Here is a 22,716-nt window from a genome sequence, read left to right on the forward strand (position 1 = left end):
CAAACACTAACAGGACGACATGCCCTGGCCCCGGAGCGTCTATCCGGAAGCGCAAGCACCGCCCCCATTTTCTGATTGGCTCCTGGGCGGGACCTGCCACCTCCTGGCACTCTCATTGGCTTAGGCGGAGGAGGCGCGGCCAGAGTGCCGTAAGAGCCTAGCGCTCCTCCCGCTGGCTCGGGGGTGTGGCCGGCGCGTTTCGGCCTCTCATTGGTCTGCTGCAGTCCCTGGGGGCGGGCCGCCGCGGAGGAGGACAACAAAGGGTCGCGGGACGCCGGCGGGCGGCAGGCGGCGGTGTGCCAGTCTTCCGTGTTCCTCTCAGCCGAGGCGCGTCGGCCTCCCGCCGGTCCCGCTCCAGATGAAGTGTGAGCACTGCACACGCAAGGTGGGTGCGGCGTCCGTCGGGGCTGGGGGCGAAGGCCAAGGCCTGGAATAGGAGGATAGTGAGGGTCGGGCTCGGCCGGGTGCACCTTCCTCTGTCGTGTCAGTCTCTGACAGCCGTCACCTGTCCGCGGAGCCCCGGGCGGCAGCAGGCGGTGGCCCACTGCGGGCTAGTGCCCCACGGGGCTGTTCAAGGCCAAGGCTTGATCAGTCCTGGCACCCTGAGGGAGTGAATGGTCAACGAAGTGATCAGAAATGCTGTGCGCGGCTCCTACCCGAAAAACAAACTTCCATGAAAACAGGTGACGGAGTTAAGGGCAGGCCCCCTGTCCCGCTGCACCAGGTGACAGGAACTGCACACGGTTCCACATGGTGGGGACCGTGCGATGCATGTGCGGGAATCTGGCGTTTGCAGGAGTTGTGTCATGCCCAAACACTCCATCAGGTTCTTTCTCGGGGAATCGCCTGTAGTGTTGTGTGCTAGCCACATCTGAGTGTTCCTATAGCCCTCATATCACTTCTGTTCTTATCACAAATAATTCAAATGTAAGTGTGGGTGTGTGTTTGTGTGTCTCCTTCCTTAAGTACGGATGATTTATTTCTGTACAAAGGGTTTCTAGGCGCAAACTTGACTGCTCAGGGTTGGTTCTGGTAATGGAGAGAACCACACTAACTTATTCTTGGCTGAGCTTGGTGATACACACCTGTGATCCCAGCACGCAGGAGGCAGAGGCAGGAGGATCTCTCCTGGTCTACACAGTGAGTTCCAGGACAGCCAGGGCTGTGTAGAGAGACCTGATCTCAAAAAAAGCAGAAAGAAAAGAAAAGGAAAAAAAAAAAAAAACATAAAAAAAAATAATTTTCCCTTTAACACCCTCCATTTTTTTTTAAAGGAATGTAATAAAAAAACAAAAACTGATGACCAGGAGAATGTGTCCATTGGTGCATCAAGTCCAACCCAGGAGAATGAAGAGGTAAGTAAACATTTCAGTTTGGTGTGAGCCTAACGTGACTGGAGTGGCTGCGGCTGTGGTCTCTCCTGTTAGGATCAAATATGGCCCTGTACTTCTCTGCAGAAAGAAGTGGTAAGGGCTATGTGCAGGGCAGCCTTGAGTCCTCTCAGACTCACCAGGACACATGCTGCCTGAGGAACAGGACCTCTCCGCCCCGTGTTGAAATCTGCACCCTGTAAAATGGGAGGAACTTACATTCCATAAAAGACTTGAACGTCAAGTTCATGAGTCTTTAGGCTTCCTGTGTGAATGACTGTCTTTTCTCAGTTCTTGTTTTAGCCAACAGTGATGCCTCTTTGTACTTACTGTATCTCCCTCTGAGCAGAGGTTCATACCTACCTCATTCCTGCTCTGAAGAGGCATTTGCCCCTGCCATGCTCTTGATTTCTCTTGACAGAGAAAGTTACTGTCACTGTTCTCTTAGAAAATATTAGGACTAGTCAGGAATGGCGGCGCACCTCTGGAGTCCCAGTTGGAGGCCAATCTAAGTTATACAATGAGACCTTGTCTTAAAACAATAACTGAGAGCTAAGATTTCAAGTCAACTGATAGTGTTTGGTGAGTGAGACGGATGCCCTGAGCTCCGCCACAAACAAACACTGAATTTAGAACTGTTTACATCGCTCAGCTGCTAAAGACACTTGCCACTAAGTCTCAGAATGTCAGTCTGATCCCCAGAGCCCATATGTGACATATGAACACATAGGTGATAGGTGAGAAGCAGCTTTTACAAGTTGCCTTTCTAGCTCTACACCAACACACTTGCCCAAGACCCCCCCACGCAGGCGCACACGCACACACACACACACCTCACAAGCAAGCAAGGAAGCAGTCAAGGTAAAACCTTCCAATGTAAGTGGAGAATTAGTTACATGGGAGAAGTAGTTAGCAGGACTTCCCTCTTAGATTTAGCAGTTCTGAGGTACTGTTTAATCTGACTGGCATCCTTCTGACTCTCCTGTGTGCCAGTGCTAGGCTTTGAACACTAGGCCTTTGAGGAGCAGCAATGCACCACGAAGCAATGCTCTCTGGAGCTGTGGGTCAGTTTGGACGAGTGCTTTCCACACCAGCCCTGCACCCTAATGCCTACCCTCTATTTATGACTTTGGATAGACATCTAATTCCAGTGGCATGTGAGTGTATACCTGAAAAGTAGAGGCAGAAAGGCATGAGTTTGAAGCCTGCCTGGATTACGCAGCAAAATTCTGTCTCCAAAAAATAAGTAAATAAATAAATAAATAAACAAACCCACAACCCTTTTGAGGCCCTATTTCTTATCAGTGTTGTTGGGAGCTAGTTTTCTCTCCTCCCACGGTTATGGTAAGTGTAAGATAAGCTCAAACATAGTGTAACCAGCATCGTGGCAGTTTAGTGTAGACATATCTTGTAAAACTACTGAGGGTTGCTGACGAGGAGCTGGCAGACTGGGCCTGAAGGCACGGATTCAAGGTGCGGTGGAACACTGGATGGGTGTCTGCACTACATAAACGCCTAGAGCCCACCGGGCTCAGAAGACGGTGCTCAGTCCCCTTGCAATTGCAGTTACAGATGGCTGTGAGCCACCATGTGGGTGCTGGGAATCGAACCTGGGGCCTCTCAAAGAGGAGCCTATGCTCTTAACTGCTGAGCCATCTCCAGCTTCTACTTATTTTTTATTTTATTATTTAAGATTTTATTTATTGGGGCTGGAGAGATGGCTCAGAGGTTAAGAACACTGTCTGTTCTTCCAAAGGTCCTGAGTTCAAAACCTAGCAGCCACATGGTGGCCCTCCTCTGGCCTGCTGGCTCACATGACAGAATACTGAATAATAAGTAAATAAATAATAAGTAAATAATTCTTTAAAAGTTTTTAAGTATTTATCTAATGTATGACTGTTATATCTGCATGTCAGAGGAAGGCATCAAGTTCGAGTATAGAGGGTTGTGAATCACCATGTGGTTGCTGCCCCTTGAACTCAGGACTCTGGAGGAGCAGACAGTGCTCTTACCTGCTGAGCCATCTCTCCAGCCTCCAGCTTCTATTTATTTTTTCACTTTTTAAGATGGCCAGACAATGTATCCCCATGTTTTAGAACTTGCTATGTGGACCCTGCTGGCCTTGAGTTCAGTGATCCTTTTTCTGCCTCAGGAGTCTTGATATTAAAGGCATGCTACCAAGTCACTTAGAAGACCACACATCCAGCAGTTGGAGGCAGAGGTAGGCAGATCACTGTGAGTTCAAGGCCAGCCTGGTCTACAAAGTAAGTCCAAGACAGCCAGGGCTACACAGAGAAACCCTGTCTTGGAAAAACAACAACAAAAGACAGTGTTAGCTTCCAGTGCCTAGCAAAATAGCCAGGGGTATAGCAGGGAAGCTGGCCTGGCTTGGGGCCCTTGAGGTGGTGTTGGCAGGAAAGGGAAGGCTTCTCTGGAAATGGTGAGGGCTATATAAAAAGAAGAGGCCTTCTGTAGAGTCTAGCAGTTTAGGAAGTACAAGAAAAGGAGGATGAGGAGGGTTGGAAGGAAGGTAGCCTGGACCCTGGATGTTGTTTGTTTGTTTACTTATTTTGGAGACAGGATTTCATTATATAGTGCTGACTGGCCTGGAACTCACTGTGTAGACCAGGCTAGCCTTGAACTCAGAGATCCACTTTCCTCAGTATCTGGAGTACTGGGATTAAAAGCGTATCCTTCAGGAGTTCTAAGATAGGCCATCCTGTGCTACATAGTGAGTAGCAGGTCAGGGCTACATAGCAAGATCCTATCTAAAAGTATCAACAAACATACATAGACTTCTCTAGGGCTTCCTTAATTGACTGAAATGACTCTGGCTTGTTTTAGCATCTTCCTGTGTTAACTCGCTAATACTTACTGAACACTTACTGTTTTAAATTTATTTTATTTTTCACTAATATGATTTGAACCTAAAGCTTTGCACTTGCTAGGTGAGCTGTGCTGCTCACCTACACCCTGAGCACCTCAGTGCCTTCTAGGCTCTTAGAGATGCTGGGAAGCATAGAAGCATAAGGAACATGAGATGCAACCTCTATGAGCAAGCTGATGCTGTGTGGTAATGGGCACTGAAAAGAAATCTCAGGATGCCAGCTCTGTTGGGGCCAGTAGGCGAATGAGAGCTCATTTGGAGTGTTTCCTGTGGAAGGACTCAAGAACAGTCAAAGCGGTATGGCTGAATGTGAGCCCTGAGGGCAGGCCAGGCCAGGCAAAAGCTGAGAGGTGTGTGCAGGCCTCAGGCAATGGAAATGTGGCTTGTGGTTTAGTAGATTTCTCTGGGGACTAAAAGGGGCCAGAGTGGGACAGGGTTGGGTGGGGGACAAAACGGGGTTAAAGGGACCAAGGTCTAGGGTCCCAGTGTCCCATCGCCCAGGTAGCCAGTCCCCCTTTATTGAAGAGGGGTGGGGCAGGAGTGGGCACCAGCAGCTCAGGGGTTCTCAGAGTCTGAGGGCTGTGCTGCACACAGCCCTGACTGTCTGCGAAGTGTTCACCACGTAGATCTGGAGGAGCTGGCAGGTGCCAGCGGCTCACGGCCACGGGAGAGGAGGTGGGATGGCCAAAGGCGGATTGTCTTCCCACAAGACAGTGCCGGGCTATTTCAGCCCAGACTGTCACCTGCATGACTAAGAGCCACCAAGGGCCTGACGCCACCACAGTCTACTCAGAAACCACTGCCTGGTGGCTCCCGGTAGCTCAGCCTCGACTTTGTCTTTATGTTGCCCTCCCCAAAGAAGCAAAGCTACCCGTGGGTCGTGGCGCGCACCTGTGGTCCTGGTACGTGGGCGAGAGAGGCAGGGAGATCTCTGTGAGTTCAAGCCAGCGTGATCTACAAAGTGAATTCCAGGACAGCAAGGGTTACACTAAGAAACCCTGTCTCAAAAAAGGAAAAAAGAAAGAAAGAAAGTTAACATCATTTTCTCTCACAGAAAGGAGAATTCCATAAGTTGGCAGATGCAAAGGTATTTCTGAGTGACTGCCTCGCATGTGACAGCTGTGTGACTGTGGATGAAGGACTGCGGCTTTCCCAGCAGAGTGCCAAGGATTTCTTCCGTGTTCTTAATCTCAATAAGGTATGCTGTCAGCAGGAACTGATGGTGCAGTCCTGTGGGTCCAGCTTCCAGGAAACTGGGTGGGAAAGCTGCGAGTTCAAAGTCTGCCTAGGCTACAAAGGGAGTTCAGGACGACCACCCTGGGCCACATAATGAGACCTTGTCTGTGAATGAGAAAATGAAGAAATGAATGGCTAGAGACATGGCTCAGCAGTAGAACACTGGCCTAGCATTGAGCATCGTATAGGTTCAGACCTCGATATAGACAGATGGACAGATGGATGACAGAGTCCTGTCTATGGCCAGTGTTACTGTGAGGAAACACAGTACCCGTGTCATGACCAGTTCATGGCCTAAAGCAAGCTGGGGAAGAAAGGATTTATTTGGCTTTCACCTCCACGTGTGCATCACTGAAGGGGAATTGGGTTAGAGACTCAAACAGGGCAGAACCTGGAGGCAGGAGCAGATGCAGGACAGAGCTCCTGCCTCTGCCTTCCAAATGCTGGGATAAGAGGCATGCACCATCACTGTTCCAGTGGGATGTGGCAGTTCATAAACTTAATACTGGTTAGTTTTATATGGTTATTAGATGAAAAAAATCTATTTTGTAATCATTCCCTCTGTGTTGTGTGACAGTGGCTAGCTGTGTCTGAGGTTGGTCTCAAAACTTCTATTCTGTCAGCCACCACAGTGCTAGGATTCTAAGCATGTACAACATGGCAGAGGTTTTGTACCTCTTGTTTATGGGTTCTGCTGGCCACAACTTTTAAACTGGTACAAAGTACCAATGGTGGTAAGTGGTTCTGGCTAAAACCTTCCTATGGACATTAGTAGAAAGGCCTCTTCCTTGACTTCTAATTTGAATTTTGTTGGGAATTTATGGTAGATATTCCTGTCAGCCTGGGTCTCCCTGCAGATGAGCCCTACCTGGAGCCTCACAGACAACACTGGAAGCCTAAGGCAGAGATTGGTGCACCTCTGCCAGCCTCCTATCCCCAGGGTCTCTGTGTAGCCCTGGCTGTCCTGGACTCACTTTGTAGACCAGGCTGGCTTCGAACTCACAGAGATCCACCTGCCTTTGCCTCCCTGAGTGCTGGGATCACAGACGTGCGCCACCTTACCTGACTTTTTTTTTTTTTTTTTTTTTAAGATAGGGTTTCTCTTCTGTGTAGCTTTTGGCTGTCCTGGAACTTGCTCTGTAGCCTACATTTTCTTTCTTTCTTTCTTAAAATTGTAATTTAAAATGTTTATGTTTGTTGGGAGGTGGCGGCACAGGCCTTTAATCCCAGCACCTGGGAAGCAGAGGCAGATGAATCTCTGGGTTTGAGGCCAGCCTGGTCCACAGAGTGAGTTCCAGAACAGCCAAGACTACACAGAGAGAAACCCTGCTTCAAAAAACAAACAAAAAATCCATTTTACTGTGAATTTTCCATTGAACATGTGGCATTAATGTTTCTCCTTCTAGAAATGTGACACCTCAAAGCACAGAGTTCTAGTTGTGTCTGTGTGTCCTCAGTCTCTGCCTTACTTTGCTGCTAAATTCAACCTCGGTGTCACCGATGCATCCAGAAGACTGTGCGGCTTCCTCAAAAGTCTTGGTGAGTGAGTCACCTCTTTAAAATGCTATGGATGTATACTTTCAGCTCAGGAAGGCCGCTTTCTATTTTTCAAGTTCCGTTTCCAAGGGCACAGGAGAGAAACTTGAGGGGTGATTCCTGGAATGTCAAAGGACTGACATTTTCTGTGTGTGGACAGATGTTGTGTTATAGGGGGTTTGACCCTCTGAGGTAAGGAGTGAGTGAACACCTGCTAACTGTGGACAGTGAGCACCAGGAAGTTTCTATACTTGCCTCCAGCTCACGTAATGATTATTTTTTTTAAGATTTATTTATTTATTATGTATACAATGTTCTGCCTGCATGTACACCTGCATGCCATAAGAGGGCGCCAGATTTTTTATTTTAGATGGTTGTGAGCTACCATGCTGGGAATTGAACTTATGACCTCTGGAAGAGCAGCCAGCACTCTTAACCTCAGAGCCATCTCTCCAGCCCACGTAATGATTATTTTTGACAATTATTTCTGTAGTGACTAATGTCCGTTTTTCTAAGAACCTTTAGTTAGTAAGTTGTAGCCCTCAGCTACATCTCCAGTCCCAGGCATGTGTTCTTTATATGAGGAATAAAAGGTGGAAATTTGCCACAGTGGGTTTTACACATCTTTACTTCCAGCACTGGGAAGCAGAGGCAGGCAGATCTCTGAGAGTTCAAGGCCAGTTTCTCTACATAGTAAGTACTAGGCCATCCAGTATACAGTGAGAACCCTGTCTGGAAAAAAAAAATCTAGGCTTGGCAGCAGGCTTGTGCAACTCCACATTGGAAGAGCTGAGACAAGTAGGTTTCAGGAGCTCCCTAGTTGGCCAGTCTAGCCCAAACAACAAACTTCAGGTTCTACGAGAAAGCCATCAAAAAGTAGGTTGGAGGGCAAGCAAGATGGTTCAGCAGGTAAGGGTTCTCTCCAGTATGGGAGAGTGCTGTGTAAATTCGTTGTCCCCTAATACCACATAGAAAAGTGAGAGGCACATGCCTATAATCATAACACTTAGGAAGCAGAGGCAGGAGGATCATTTGTGGATTTATTGCCAGCCTGGTGAGCACAGTGAGCTCCAGCCTGGCCAGGATGTTGTTTCAAACAAGGAAAACGTAAAATGCCAAGTGTGAACCGGGCCAGAAAGAAAGGTATCAAGACTGACTGATGGTGGCTAAGGAGAGATGTGTGCCATGGAATAGCTAGCGAGAGACATGTGCCATTGACTCTGTGGTTTGTGTTTGTGTTTGTGTTTGAAACAGGAGAAGACACGGTTGAGGAAGAATTAAGGGTGCTCAAAAGCTAGGGATGGTTGTATCTACCTATAATGCTAGCAAAGGAGCTGGAAGTAGGAAGATTCAAGTTTATGGACAGCCTGGGCTACATAGAGTGACCTAGTCAAAAACAACAACAACAAAGAGCCAAGTATTGTGGTCCATGCTTTTAATCATAACACTTGGGACTCAAACAGATCATCACAAGCTCAAGGCCAGCCTATTCTATAGAGCCTCATGAGCTCTGGATCACCTAGGGGTGCAGAGTAGGACCTGGTCATAAGGGAAGACGGAGAGTCCTTAGCAGTTAGATGTGATCTGGATGCATCCTCTGTCTGAAGGAAGAATCTGTGTCCCTTTTTCCTGCAGGGGTACACTATGTATTTGACACCACAATTGCTGCAGATTTCAGCATCCTGGAAAGTCAGAAGGAGTTTGTACGCCGTTATCACCAGCACAGTGAGGAGCACCAGGAACTGCCCATGTTGACCTCTGCGTGTCCTGGTGAGCACAAGCTGCGGGTACTACTTCACCAGGACTGTAGAAGTAATCATAGCCCTGCCTTTGGATGGAGGTGGGCAGACCCATCGCGCTCAGCCTTTTAGAGCAGGATACCTCATGAACAGGGACAATGTAGATGAGCTGTCTGGCCTGGGAGCCAAGTCCCAGGCATACCTTAATGCCAGAAGGCAGGAGGGAGCCGTGGAAACTGAGCTTATGTGCTCTCTCTCTCTCTCTCTGCTTTCTCCCTAGGTTGGGTCAGATATGCTGAGCGGGTGCTAGGTCGCCCCATCATCCCACATCTCTGCACTGCCAAGTCCCCACAGCAGGTCATGGGCTCCTTGGTGAAGGATTACTTTGCCAGACAGCAGGTAAGCCAAGCTCTCCAGGGAGCAGCAGCAGGCTGCGGACTTAAGCTGAGTAAGGCCTGAGGTGAGGCATTCTTCAGACTGTGGACAGGGTGGCCCTGGACCTCATCCATGGAGCTACTGCTTGATTGCTTCTGGTCTGGGCGCCTTAGGAAGCTAAGCCCCACCTTTAGCCTGGCTTTTTGCTCCAGGCCACAGATGCCACCTTTAGCCTGCCTTTTTGGTTTGAATTAGGTTGGATTTTTGAGACAGGGACTCTGTCCTGGTTGTCCTAGAACTCACTGTTATAGTTCAGGTTGGCCTCAGACTTGCAGAGATCTTCCAGCTTCTGCCTCCTGAATGCTGGGATTAAAGGCGTGTGCTACCACACCCATCCCTCTCTTTTTATTTTATGTGTATGGGTGTTTTGCCTGTGTGTGTGTGTGGCTGTGCACCGCTTGCATGCCTGGTGCCAACAGAGGCCAGAAGACTGCATCATATCCCCTGGAACTGCAGTTACATGCACTTGTGAGCTGCTGCATGGTCTAGGAATTGAACCCAGGTTTTCTGGAAGAACAGCCAGTCATTTTAAGCACTGGGTCCCTGGCCCCATGGTTTTAACATTGTCACATGATAGATAAGCTCTAGTTCCTTCAAGTCACTTGCCTCAAACCTTAGTTCCAGGGCTTTGGCAAGCCTGACATAGATTGCATCCTGCCTTTCTCCTTTCTTGTGAACAAACTGTTTGGGCCCCCACAGTAACTAGAAAAAACAGCGATGGGAAGGATCTTCTAAACACGGAAGCCAGCCTAAAAGCCATATCCACCTGACAGCCTCCTGTTAGCCGTTGAAAACATTTCTCTGTTTATAAAGTCACCACAGTTGGCAAATTACTAGCCCTGTACCATAATTGCATTGAGCTGAAGGGACAAGAAAACTGGCTGTTGGGTGGCCTGCATTTCTGCCCTCTTATACCTGCTGTAAGAGTTCTGAGGTCTCCTGGTCTCCTCAGGGCTGCGGGCCCTGAGCTCTCAGTGGAGCCCAGAGTTGCAGATCCTCTTGCAGCTGCTGGTAGGGACATTTGGGCCTTGAGCTGTGACCTCTGACAACCTCTGTGCTTTCTCTTGGGCTCCACCCTTTCCCTGAGCAGGACTTTTCCACTCAGGACTCAGAGGTACCTGCCGGTTTGTCTCAAGAGACAGGTTGCCTAGATATCATGTGGACAGTTTCAGAAATTCTTCAGGGAAAGTCGGTGGAACACAGCCTGTCCTTACCTGTGCAGAGCTCACAACACACTGCCACACGTGGGCTAGCGTGGGATCAGCAGCTGGGACCACCCATGCTGTAGCCACCATCACTGCTTCTCTGAAGCTCTGAGCTGAGTGCTCTCCTCCACAGAATCTGTCTCCAGAGAAAATTTTCCATGTTGTCGTGGCTCCTTGCTATGATAAGAAGCTGGAAGCTCTTCGAGAGGGTCTTTCCATGACTCTGAGTGGTGCCAGGGGCACGGACTGTGTGCTGACATCAGGTGAGGTGCGCGGGTGCTCTCGGACTTATCAGAAAGCAAGTGTGTCTCTGATAGGCCAGCATGGCCAAGCAGCGTGATGGCGTTGATAGCCAAGGGTGAGGATTCTGCATCCTGCCTCCTCAGAATCTCCTCCAGATGGGCTGGGTTTCTGGGAGAATGCAGCACCGCTGTTAGATGCTCTTATGTCACAGCCCATCAGGACCCTTTGCTGTGGAGGGCCAACAGTGCTGTGCACACATGCACACCAGAGAAGCTGAGGAGGTTAAGCATGCAGCATCCTTCAGAGGGAAGAGGTGCTCAGCCTGTCCTGGAATGCTGGGGTGACTAGTTTCTGAGTCAGTAAGAATGCATCACAGGGGGGAAGCCTTTGTGCCTTGTGAGAGCTTCAGTGGAAACACGTCTTGAGCTTTGTTGTATTCACAGGGCTGAGTTGTTATCAGAAACCTTTTTTCTGAAATTATGCTGTGCTTAAATATGGCTAAAATAAAGGAATTGGTGGTCAGACTCTCAAGTCTTGGCCCAGCACCAGTACCTAAACCAGGGCTGAATCGAATTTTCATTCTTGTCTTTTTATGGATTGTTCCTGCCTGCTGTAAAGCCTGCAGGGATCCTTCTCACTCTCTCACATGTGAGAAAGCCAATATACTATAGGACACAGGAGTGGAAAGTTCAATGCACTCTATGTGTTGTTTTATTTAGTGGCCCTGTTGGCAGTAGCCCTGTTTAGATGCTACGCTTTAGAGCAGTGGGATTCAACCTGTGGGTCATGAGCCCTCGGGTATCAGATATCCTGCCGATCAGATACTTACGATCAGATACACTGTGCTTCATAACACTAGCAAAATCATAGTTGTGAAGTAGCAAGGAAAACAATGTTATGGTTGGGGGTCACCTCAACATGTGGAACTGTACTAAAGGGTCACAGAGAAAGACTGTGGTATAGAAAGTGTCTGTGGTCACGGGCAGCCATCCATGCATGGTGTCTGTGTGTGTGTCAAATGTAGCAGTGCTGTGTGGGGTACACCCAGGCTTCCACTTCAAGGCAACAGCAAGCAATGCAGAACTGCCTTAGTTCAGGGTCCAAAAGAGCAATTCTGTTTGCATATCTTTTTATTGTTCTTTAGAAGTTAGCATTAATTTATCCTGTTGAAGGACTCCTTCTACATGAAATGGATCACACAGCAAGGAGGGTCCCAGGTTCCTAAGCAAAGCCTGACCTAGAGCCCTGGGCCACCTATCCTCCTTCCAGTGACTCATGCCCCTTGTTTTTCTCCAGGTGAAATTGCTCAGATAATGGAGCAAAGTGACCTCTCCATGAAAGACGTTGCTGTGGATACTTTGTAAGTGGTGTTTTGTAAGTTGGGAAGGGCCTCTGGTGAGCTTTGCAGGCCCTAGGGTTGCCCTAATCAGATCATGTGAGTACTGAGACAGGTTCCTGCATCCTTCCCGTCCTGTCTTTTGAAATGGATTCAGGCAGGATCCTCGAGAGGGACACTGTTCTGTAGTACTGCCAGGAGACTGGGGCTTCTGGAGTGATGGCCATACCGTACCCTTCAGGAGGGAAGGCACACAGAAACTGTGTACAGTAGAGACACACATCTGACACTATGGCTCCCTCTGGCCTCTGCATCAGGAACACAGCTGCTGGCTTTCTTTTCCCTGTGGACCCTGATGCACAGCCAGGACTTTGGCTCTCGCTGTATCCTGGGTCTCATACAGAGTATATTGCAAAGATCAAGTGTACAACTGATGGCCTGGGAAGCTATATTTGTGCCCTTTTATGGAAGGTGCTATAGAAGTTTGTAGAATTACAGCAGCTGGAGTACCTGCTGCTAGAGCCTACCTGACAACCCAGGCTGAGCAAGGGTCCTCACGCTGCCTGGGCACAGTCAAGCACATGCTTAAGCCACCTCAGCTGCTGATTCAGCACACCACCACCCCGCTCTGAGCACATATGTAGCTGCACAAAGAAGCAAGTAAGTGAAACCAGTGAAACAGCCTCATTTGCAATCTTAGGCTAGGTGCAAAATGACATTTCCTGTCGTTTATTAGGACTCATTACGAATGTGCTATTCCACTTGGGGATGCAGAGGCAGGCGATCACTGTGAGTTCAAGGCCAGCCTGTTCAACAAAGCAAGTCCAGGACAACCAAGGCTACACAGAGAAACCCTGTCTCGAAAAAACAAAACAAAACAAGTGCTTTTCAGGGCTGGAGAGATAAGTCAGTGGTTAAGTGCTCACTGCTCCTTCAGAGGGCCAGGCTTGGGGCTCTGCACCCGCATGGTGGCTCCCCAAAGTTCAAATACTGCAAAGACTAAGTGACTTCGTGTTTAGGTGGCTCCATGGAGTCTGTCCCAGTAACAACTGGACTAATACTTTTGCTTCCTCTTCATGGGCACAGTGAAGACTTTTGTCTTTTGTTTTAGGTTTGGAGATACGAAGGAGATGGCAGTACGACGGCATGATGGAGTGAGCTCAGATGGGCATCTGGCCCACGTCTTCAGACACGCTGCCAGGGAGTTGTTTGGCGAGCATGTTGAGGAGATCACCTACCGTGCATTAAGGTTTGAGCCGGCGTACCCACAGTTGGTGTGCCCAGGAGTGGTGCTAACACGTCAGGCAGAGCTAGGGTATGAAGCCTGTGACAGACAGGCAGAGTGTATGGTGGGCCAGGGGCATGTGGTGTGCGTGGCTGCTCTACCCTGGCTGCTCTGTGGGAAAGCCAGCACTGGTTACAGTACAAGGGCCTTCAGGTCTTTCTATTGACATTATTTTGGTGACATTCTAAACTTAAGTTGAAAAAATGGGCAGATGTGGTAGACCTATCACTGCGGAGGCCGAGCTACATAGTGAGACTGTACCTCAACCAAGCAGAAGTGATCTTTAGGGCACTGACCATTGAAATCCATGTTATTGATTTGTAGAAACAAAGACTTCCAAGAGGTTACCCTTGAGAAGAATGGGGAGGTCTTACTGCGCTTTGCTGCAGCATATGGCTTCCGCAATATCCAGAACATGATCCTGAAGCTCAAAAAGGGCAAATTTCCATATCACTTTGTGGAGGTGCTCGCATGCCCCAGAGGTAAGGGGTTCAGAGGCCCACCAGTAACCATGGAAGACAGGATGCTCCCTCATGCCAAGGCATGTTGCCCTCAGCCCTGAAGGTTCCCTGTAGTGTGAAAAGTAGACAGTCTCTTGTAGGTGCCACGTGGGAACCAGCTCCTACGGTCACCAGCATGGAGCTGTTATATAGGGCGACTAGGAAAAGAAACGGAACCTGCGCAGAGCGGCAGCAGGAGAGGGCAGACGTCACTCGCCTTCTTAGAGCTCCTGCTGCCACAAAGGGAAACTGAACCATCCAGGTGTAAAGACAGGCAGCTGGAGAAAGCTCCTGACTGAGGTGGAGAGACAATGAGAGCAGGCCAGAGCTAGGGGGGGGCTCTGCTAGGTGCTAGGGCCTGGCACCTCTTGCTCATACATAGGGTATTGGAGAATGAAGGGAAGCATCTCAAGTGGTCTGTCTTCACCCCTGGGTATGAAGGGAGCGACCTCAAGATGAGGAATGTCTAGGTCATCCTGAGTTTGGGGTGATGAAAGGTGCTCAAGTAGGACCACTAGAGTTCTCAGAAAGACCCAGAGGGAGCCAGACAAGGAGTACTGTCAGAAATGAAGAAAAGATCCAGGAAGAGCATAACAGAGGAGAGGCCTACATTTCTAGTCCCTGTCCTGAGGGATCTTCTAGACAGGGCAGTGGTTAGAGGCCAGTATTTGAGACAGGGATGCGAACAGGGGCCATCTGGGAGCAGATGCTGTGCTGGAGTCCTGGGCTACAGTGGGCAGAGACAAGATGGGGCCTCTCGGAGGGCGGGAAAACTGTAGGGGTCTGGGGAGGAGAAGGGTGCCTGCTACTGAGAAGGTGGACAGCTAGTCTAGCTGCCAGGTGGCCTGGTCAGTGGGAGTAAAGTTTAACAAGGTGGGAATTTGTCCCCGCTGCTGCTGCTTTTCTCCCCGCTGGCACTGCAGTCTGCACCCAAAGCGTTGTGTATGGTAGTTAAGTGCTTGTCCGCCGAGCTGTAGATTTCTGCCTATCTCATGGTTCTTTTTTCTTTTCTCAGATGTACTTATTATGTAGACAGCATTCTGCCTTCACACCAGAAGAGGGCACCAGATCTCACTATAGATGGTTGTGAGCCGCCATGTGGGTGCTGGGAATTGAACTCAGGACCTCTGGAAGAGCAACCAGCGCTCTTAACCTCTGAGCCCTTTCTGCAGTCCCACCTCCTGGTTCTTTTAAATCAAAGTCTTGGCGCTAGGCTTAGAAACTAGGACCTTGACCATGTGAGACACACACCTACCACCAGCTACTCCCACTCCCATGCACCAATTGCATTTTGACACATGCAGGTTCGGATGGGCTGTACTGACAGCAGGAGACACACAGTGGAGAGCTCATGTAGCTCTCGGCCCAGCGCAGCCTTGTTGGGCCTACGCACTGACAACCCTGTGCGCAAGCGTTGTGTTCATCTTGTCAGCCACTCAGCGCTCCTTAGGTTTGGGCACTCTTCAGAAGCCAGGAGTCCAGAGAGCAGACAGAGCTGCCTGCTTCCGAAGGCTTGTAAGGAGCTGGGTGCGATGGTGCGTGCATCAGGGAGGCAGAGGCAGGGGGATCTCTGTGAGTTTAAGGCCAGCCTGGTCTACAGAGTGAGTCCAAGACAGCCAAGCTACACAGAGAAAACCTGTCTTGAAAAGCAAAACAAAAAGATATAAACACTTTTAGGTAAGACAGTTTATGGATAATGTATATGGTAAGAATAAAGAACACCCGTGGCTTTCCTCCTGGGCAGGTTCCATGACAATGGTCGGAGTCCCAGTAACAATCTCATGTCACATGGTATAGCCTGCTTCTCCTGCTTCCAGTGTGCCCTGAGGCACAGCTCTCTGTAACCAGCCATCCCACAGGGGAGAAAGGTCTACCTGTGTGTATCTTTCAGGATGCTTGAACGGCAGAGGCCAGGCACAGACAGAGGACGGCCACACAGACCGTGCACTACTGCAGCAGATGGAAGGCATCTACGCCAGCATCCCTGTGCGGCCCCCAGAGAGCAGCGCACATGTGCAGGAGTTGTACCAGGAGTGGCTGGAGGGTGCTGAGTCCCCCAGAGTGCAGGAGGTGCTGCACACCAGATACCAGAGCTCGGAGCCCTGCACAGACAGCCTGGATATCAAGTGGTGACAAGGCCGAGGAGGGCAGGAGGGACAGCTCTGAATGGAGAGTAGAGCGTGCTTCAAGAGACAGCCGGGCGCTGAAGCTTTGGCGGCACTGCGACACGTAGCGTCATGCGGTGCTGTCTTTGTAGTGCGTGGGAGGGAGTGGAGTGTTTTCACATGGGAAACGTGATTTTCCCTCTCTGAGTATTGTTTTATCCTGAGATTGTGAGGAAGATCCCAAAGAGTGAGGGCAGGGATATACCCCTGTCTTTTGTGCTTAAAAACAGAAGTCCAGAATGTATTCTTAAGTAGTCAAGACTGTGGGGTTGTGTTCCATGAGCCTACGATTATTGCTGCGAGGTGGAGACCTCAGAGGGCCAGGCTGCTCACAGCCACTGCACAGTGGACCACACAGGCCCAGCCTTCGGCCCAGCCTGTCTCTTTCACTTGTACAAGTTTGAAGAAATAATTTTGAATTCTAGGACCAGTAAGATGGCTCATGGTACCAGCCTTAGCTTGACAAACTTAGTTTGACCTGTGGAACCCAGATGGTGGAAGGAGAGACCAACTTCCACAAGTCATCCTCTGACCTTCAGGTAGGCATCATGGTGTGCGTGTGTACCACCGAGGCCACCCCCAAAAAATAACTATAAAGAAATGTACAATTTGTGCATCAGCGAGCCACGTTGTTCTTGATAGTCACCGGAGGTCAGCAGTCACTGTAACCCTTGGCAAGCTGGACCACTTGTGAGTGAGTCACCTTTCTACTTGACCTGTGCATTCAGCTTCGAGGAAAGGCTGATGAGACCAGCAGACATCCACCAAGTGGAAGGCTTGTTTAGCATTTGATGTGGTGTATATCTGAAAGTAAGCAGAGTAGAGAAGGAAGAGGGTAGCCCACTGAGGCTTGGGGGTTCCTAGGAAGGGCCAGCTCATTGGTTACCATCATGGGGCAGGAAGATGGAGCTGAGACAGCTTCCTAATGTCCAGCCTCCTCTAAACTGGCCCCCCCAGGGCCTTTGGGCATAAACAGCACCGTCTTTCCATACAAATGGGCTAGATTACCTCCTCACCTCCACAGAGCCCATTCTCCATGGCAGCATCCCTTCAGCCCTCCCTACTGCAGTGTGAACATGCCTAGAAAGGGGAAGCTGTATCCACACATGGAAGTAGCTGCCCAATGAAGAACTCCACAGGACCATGTGACACACGCTGGAACCCATCCAGGAGGCGATTCCTGGAGAAGCCAGAGGTGGAAAGCCCTTGAATTTTGCTCATGTATGTGACTACCTTGACTCTGCAGTGTTGCTATCTTTGGCTTATGTTTTGTTACTCCTGTGAATCTGTCTGGGAACATAACTGGGTATGTTTTTGTAAACCAGTGGTTCTCAACCTGTGGGTCATGACCTCCACAGAGGGGTTGCTCATCAGCTATCCTGCATCTCAGATATTTACATTCATAGCAGTTCATAACAGTAGCAATATTACAGTTATGAAGTAGCAATGGAAATAATCTTATGATTGGGGTTGCCACCACATGAACGGTATTAAAGAGTTGCAGCACAGGAAAGTTGAGAACGCTGATGTGAATTATGTTTTTGCTTCCAGTCTACATGCCTTGGGTGTTTGTTCCCCAGAGGAACTGATGATGGAATAAACAGTGCAGCAGGCCCGAGTGTGGAGTGGAAGGAGCCCGTTGCTGTGCTGCTGATCCTGCCTCCCTCACCATGCCCCAGCCCCAGTGGTATTACCTTGTTTATGAGTCCCTTCCTGATAGGTCAGGAGGATGCCCCGCAGGTCGGAACACTAGCAGTCAGGGTACCACCCATGAGAGCGACTGAGGCTCAGTGCTGAGACAGGAGATGCAGGGCCTTCTGTTTCACTGATTCTAGCTGTGGCCCCGAGAGCTTTTCAAGACTGCAGGTGCCTTTCTGTCCCTCCAGCACTTAGAAGCATGTGGTGGTGGCGCACACCTTTACTCCCAGTGCTCAGAGGTGGAGGTAGACCGATGTCTGTGAAATCGAGGTCAGCCTGGTTTGCAGTGCAAGTTCCAGGACAGCTGGCTGCGCGCAGAAATCCCATGTCAAAAGAACCCAAGAACGGTGGAAGCATGAAGTGCGCCAGTCCCTGGGCAAAGCAGCATGAGCAGTAGAGTGGCGGTGCGTGCTGATGGGTGGCTGGCCCCGGCATGAGAAGACCATGTAACCCAGCTCCGTATCTTCCCGGTGCTGTTGCACAGTGCCTTTGGCCTGGCTTGCAGGGGCCCAGTTTCTTAGCTTCCTGCCTGGCCTGAGCTGCATTGGTTTACACTGCTGCGGGTAGCCATGCTCACACATGATGAAATTCTGTCTCAGAGACAACAAAGTTGGTCTCCGTTACAGGTGAAATAGAAATGGTCTGTCAGGGCTGGGGCTGGAGTTCGGGGGCAGAGCGTGAGCCTAGCACACATGGGCACCACGTTCACCCTCTGGAGCCACAAAAGCAGAAAGTGGGGAAGATTCACTGCACTCTTCCTGGTGGTGTGTACCCGGACTGATGTAAGCTTTGACTCCGTGGGTGCCCTACTCATCACTGTTGACATCTGGCCTTGCCAGGTGCATCACAAGTGCGCCAACTACAGGAGTTAGGGTTGCAGTTGGCAGCTAAGCTGCAGATGCTTGCTTGGGTGCAGCACTCATTCGAGGGACACAGCTATTTGGAAGGGTAATGGAGGAAATGTGGCTTTTTTCCCACTTGGCATACTACGTGTGGGTTCCATTTCCTTCTGCATCTACACTTAAAGAATTTACTCTGGTTCACCATTTGAGGGTGCAGTCCGTTAAGGCAAAGAAAACACCTCACATATCACCTTTTATGAAGCACAGTATCTACTGTGGATGTGGCTCCTTGTAAGTACTGGGTTGCAATGGAAGACTTACTTCGAGATTTATTTATGTGTATGTATGTATGTATGTATGTATGTATGTATGTATGTATGTATGTATACATGTATGTATGTGAGTGAAAGTCGGATGTGTATTGGTATCTAAAGGCCAGAAGACAATGCTGGGTGCCCTGGAGCCAGGGTTATAGGTACTTGTAAGCTGCCGTGTGGGTGCTGGGAACTGAAATTTGGCCCTCTGGAAGAGCAGCAAGAGCCAACTCTCCAGATCCCTGGATACAGTTTTGTTCAAAGTGTATGTGCCTGCCGTCTGGTGCTGGGAGTGGAACTCAGGTATGTCATGTGCTAGGCAAAAACTATCACTGAGCTCCATCTCTCGTGCACACACAAGCCCTTTCTCTTGCTCTCTATTTTAAAGACAGGGTCTCACTAAGTCACCCAAGCTTTGAGCTCACTTTGTAAGCCTGGGGTGACCTTGAACTTTCCATCTTAATGGCCCTGCTTCTACTTCCCAGGTTGCAGGGCTGTAGATTTGCTACCATGACCTGTTTATGCAGTGGTGGGACTGAATGCAGAGTTTGGGGTTATACTCTGCTGGCACTCTGAGCCATGTCTACAGCTGTTTCTCCTCTCCCTTCCCTGCCCCCCCCGTCTGCTTTTCTTTTTCTCCCTTCTTTTCTTCCTTCCCCTTCTTTCCCTTTCTCTCTCCTCCTTCCTTTCACTACTCTCCCCTACAGAAGCAGCCCGGTGCCTTGTTCTCCTGCTCAAGGGATCGTCAGCCAGCCAATAGATATGACTACAGGCTCACAGCACTGCTGGAGAAGATTTAATAGAGAAAGGCTCAGAACCATAGTTTTTCAGCCAGATGTGGGGCATGCAACTTTGATCACAACACTCACAAGGTGGAAGAGGTGGACCTCTGAGGTGAAGGCTAGCCTAGTCTACATAGTGAGGCTCAGACTAGCCAGAACTAAATGATGGAGAGACTGTCTCAGGAAAATCAAAACCCAAAAGTGGTTCTCCTTCACTCTGCCTTCCCGCTCCTTTCTTTGGCCTTTTTTTGGTTTTGAGACAGTTAGGTGCCATACCCAACCACGTCACATCCCCTCTCCCACCTCCTTTCCTGCCCCTTTCTTTCCCCTGTTTTGAGATATAGTCACATTTAGTCAAGGCTGGCTTTGAACTGGTTCTCTTGCCTCCATTATCTCCCAGCTGCTGGGGTTATAGGAAGGAGCAACCATGCCTAGTGACAGTCTCTTTCAAATCCTGACAGTAAATCTGGGGGTGGCTGGAGAGATTACTCTGCAGTTATTATGCTTACCGCTCTTCTAGAGGACCCAACTTTGGTTCCCAGGGCCCACATCAGGTGACTTAACCACCTTTAACTATGGCTGTAGGGGATCTGATACACTCTTCTGGGCTCTGCAGATACCCACATGCTCCTAGCACGCACACACACACACACCCTTAGACCTTTAATACCAGCACTGGAGGGAGAGGCAGGCGGATCTCTGAATTCAAGACCAGCCTGCTCTACAGAGGGAGTTCCAAGGCAGCCAAGGCTACAAAGAGAAACCCTGTCTAGAGGACCCCCCTCCAGAAACAAAGGTAGAACCTAGAATATTTTTAAAAATTCAGTTTGGAATGTATACTATTCATCTGAAATTTATTCATAAAAATCAGATATATTTTCCTTGCCTAGCATGCACAAAGTCGTAGATCTATCCTGAGCACCACATAAACAGGCATGGCAAGAGCCTTTTATTCCAGCATTTGGGAGGTGCTGTTAGGATCACAAGTTCAAGGTCATCCTCAGAACTTTCAGTGTTTGAGGCTAGCCAGGGGTAAATGATACCTCGTTTCAAAAAAATAAGTAAATAAATTGAAAGAAGGAAGCAAACCATCTTTCACCAATTTCTATTAATTGCTTCACATCATTGCCAACTCTTTATAATGTCATAACTTTAATTCTTCCAATAGGTATCAGGATTGCTTACTTTTGTTTTTGGAGAAAGGATTACCAACTATTGAAATGATTTTAAATATACTTCTGCCATTTTGTAACTGTATTTATACAAATTCGTGTTCTTATCATTGATAAGCAGAAAATCAAAATTTGCTGGAGTACACATTAACTCTCAGCGCTTGGGATGAAGATGGCTGCGTTCCAGGCCGGCCTGGTTTACATAGTGAGTTCCAGGCCAGTCAGGACTACATAGTGAGATCCTGTCTCAGACGAACCAGCAAACCAACCGAACACATCAATTCTGAGAAACTCAGATGCTCTCTGTCCTGCAGGATCAGATATTCAGCTGGGTGGGCGTGGAGCAGAGGCGGATCCTGGGGGCTCCCTGGTCAGCCAGCCCTGCCAAAACAGTTAACTCTGAGCTCATTGAGAGACCCTGTCTCAGAGAAGGACAAGGGAGAAAAGCCTTTGAGGAACACATCCTGACATCAGTCCTTGGTGTCCACCGTGGGACAGGTGTAGACAAGGACAAACATCCCATTAGTTTATAATTTGTTCTCATCTGTAATAAATGGTTAAATTTATATGTACATTGGAGAATTGCTTTAAAACAAATATCTATGATTATATAAGTGATTTGGCCAGATAAGGTGGTGCATACCTTTAACCCCAACACTTGGGAGCCAGAGGTGGGTGGATCTAGGTGATCTTGGCCTACATAGTAAGTTCCAGGCCAGCCAGGGCTGTATAAGACTGTGCCTCCTCGCAGAAAGCCAACCACAAAAGCCAAACAAAGCAACGCCGATTTGTGTGCTTACTTTTCATACCAGGATAGCCACGGTTGTGTCAAGAGTTACTCAACAAAAAATGGTGCAGAATGGAAAAAGGGTTAGCCCTGTTATAGATGGAAATGAAACACACCGCCGTGCCCCAGGACAGGACAATGTCAGTGTCAACAGTGATGGGAAACATTTCTTGCTCTTGACTGCTTTTTCCTTTGTGTTTGGTCTCTAAATACTTACCTAGTTATCATCTTCATAGTTATCTCTACATCACTATGATGCCTCAAATGAATATTTAATGAAATGGCTTCCTGTCGTATTTATAGTACAAAGCAGTTTGAACCCTTAGGAATCTATGCTGTAATTACAGACACATGTCAAATATCTGTAAATGTTATAAAGACATTAATTTCCAATAAATGTATCTTAAGTTCGGACACAGAATGAATTAAAATACAAAACGTTCCGATGCCTCTCGTCTGGGGCCTCTGTTTAGAAGCGCTTACCCAGAATGTTTATTTTTACCCGGTGCAGTTTTACGTCCAGCCTGCACTCAACCTTTGCACTCTTCCCGACCTGAACTCCTTTTGTGCATCACTGAGAGAACACTGCATCCCACCGCCTGCACCCAGGGGCCACCATATTGGTGTGACGTCGTTCGTGACCACGTGCCTCCCTTAGCGGAGCCAAAGCAGGTGCACCGGGACTGCCCTTCCATCCTGGAGAAGACACTGTGCTGGCCCTGGCCTCCTGCACCCCTGGCAGCCTGCTCGACCTGTGTCTTCCCACGGGCCCCGCGCGGGTTTCTTCTTTAATGGGAGAGATGGGGTCACACGCACACACACGCACACTGATCTGCAGCCACTGGTAAGAGCCAGTGAGTGCAGAGCTAGCACACGGGGGTAGCTTCGACCACAGCCTTGCGCGCCGACACGGCGGTGGACGCAGCGGGCCCCCGAGCGGCGCGCACGGCGGCTCGGCGCAGCCTGGGGCGGACTGCAAGGCCGGCGGCGGCTCCCGGGGCGCACCGGTGCCCGCCGTGACCTTGGACCCCAGCTCACCCCGCGAACGCGCGCGGCCCCACGCCGGCTCCGCAGTCCGCCCCGGGTTTTCCGCGCCGCCGCGGCCGGCCTGCGTCGCGCGACGCCGCCGGACGTGCGGCGCTCGGCGGCGCGGCTCGCCATTGGTCCGCCCGGGTTGCCCCACT

General features: G+C 49.5%; 1 protein-coding gene across 1 annotated transcript; it reads left to right on the plus strand.

Moving 5' to 3' along the window:
- Nucleotides 1-247: 247 nt before the first annotated feature.
- Nucleotides 248-21,946, plus strand: Narf (nuclear prelamin A recognition factor). Its single transcript, XM_055592188.1, has 11 exons — nucleotides 248-385; nucleotides 1,275-1,355; nucleotides 5,312-5,455; nucleotides 6,900-7,032; nucleotides 8,665-8,799; nucleotides 9,049-9,167; nucleotides 10,542-10,671; nucleotides 11,948-12,011; nucleotides 13,099-13,236; nucleotides 13,597-13,754; nucleotides 15,664-21,946. The coding sequence occupies exons 1-11, from the start codon at nucleotides 359-361 to the stop codon at nucleotides 15,903-15,905; spliced, it is 1,371 nt and encodes a 456-aa protein (XP_055448163.1). The 5' UTR covers nucleotides 248-358; the 3' UTR covers nucleotides 15,906-21,946.
- Nucleotides 21,947-22,716: the final 770 nt, after the last annotated feature.

Source organism: Psammomys obesus, unplaced genomic scaffold, assembly GCF_907164565.1.
Source record: "Psammomys obesus unplaced genomic scaffold, mPsaObe1.curated_primary_1811, whole genome shotgun sequence".
Lineage (NCBI taxonomy): Eukaryota > Metazoa > Chordata > Mammalia > Rodentia > Muridae > Psammomys > Psammomys obesus.

Bases quoted from the DNA above. Each gene is read 5' to 3' on its own strand.
- Narf (XM_055592188.1), top strand. From the start codon at position 359: ATGAAGTGTGAGCACTGCACACGCAAG. The intron at 9,168-10,541 runs GTAAGCCAAGCT...TCTCCTCCACAG, and splicing joins ATTACTTTGCCAGACAGCAG to AATCTGTCTCCAGAGAAAAT. The intron at 12,012-13,098 runs GTAAGTGGTGTT...CTTTTGTTTTAG, and splicing joins GACGTTGCTGTGGATACTTT to GTTTGGAGATACGAAGGAGA.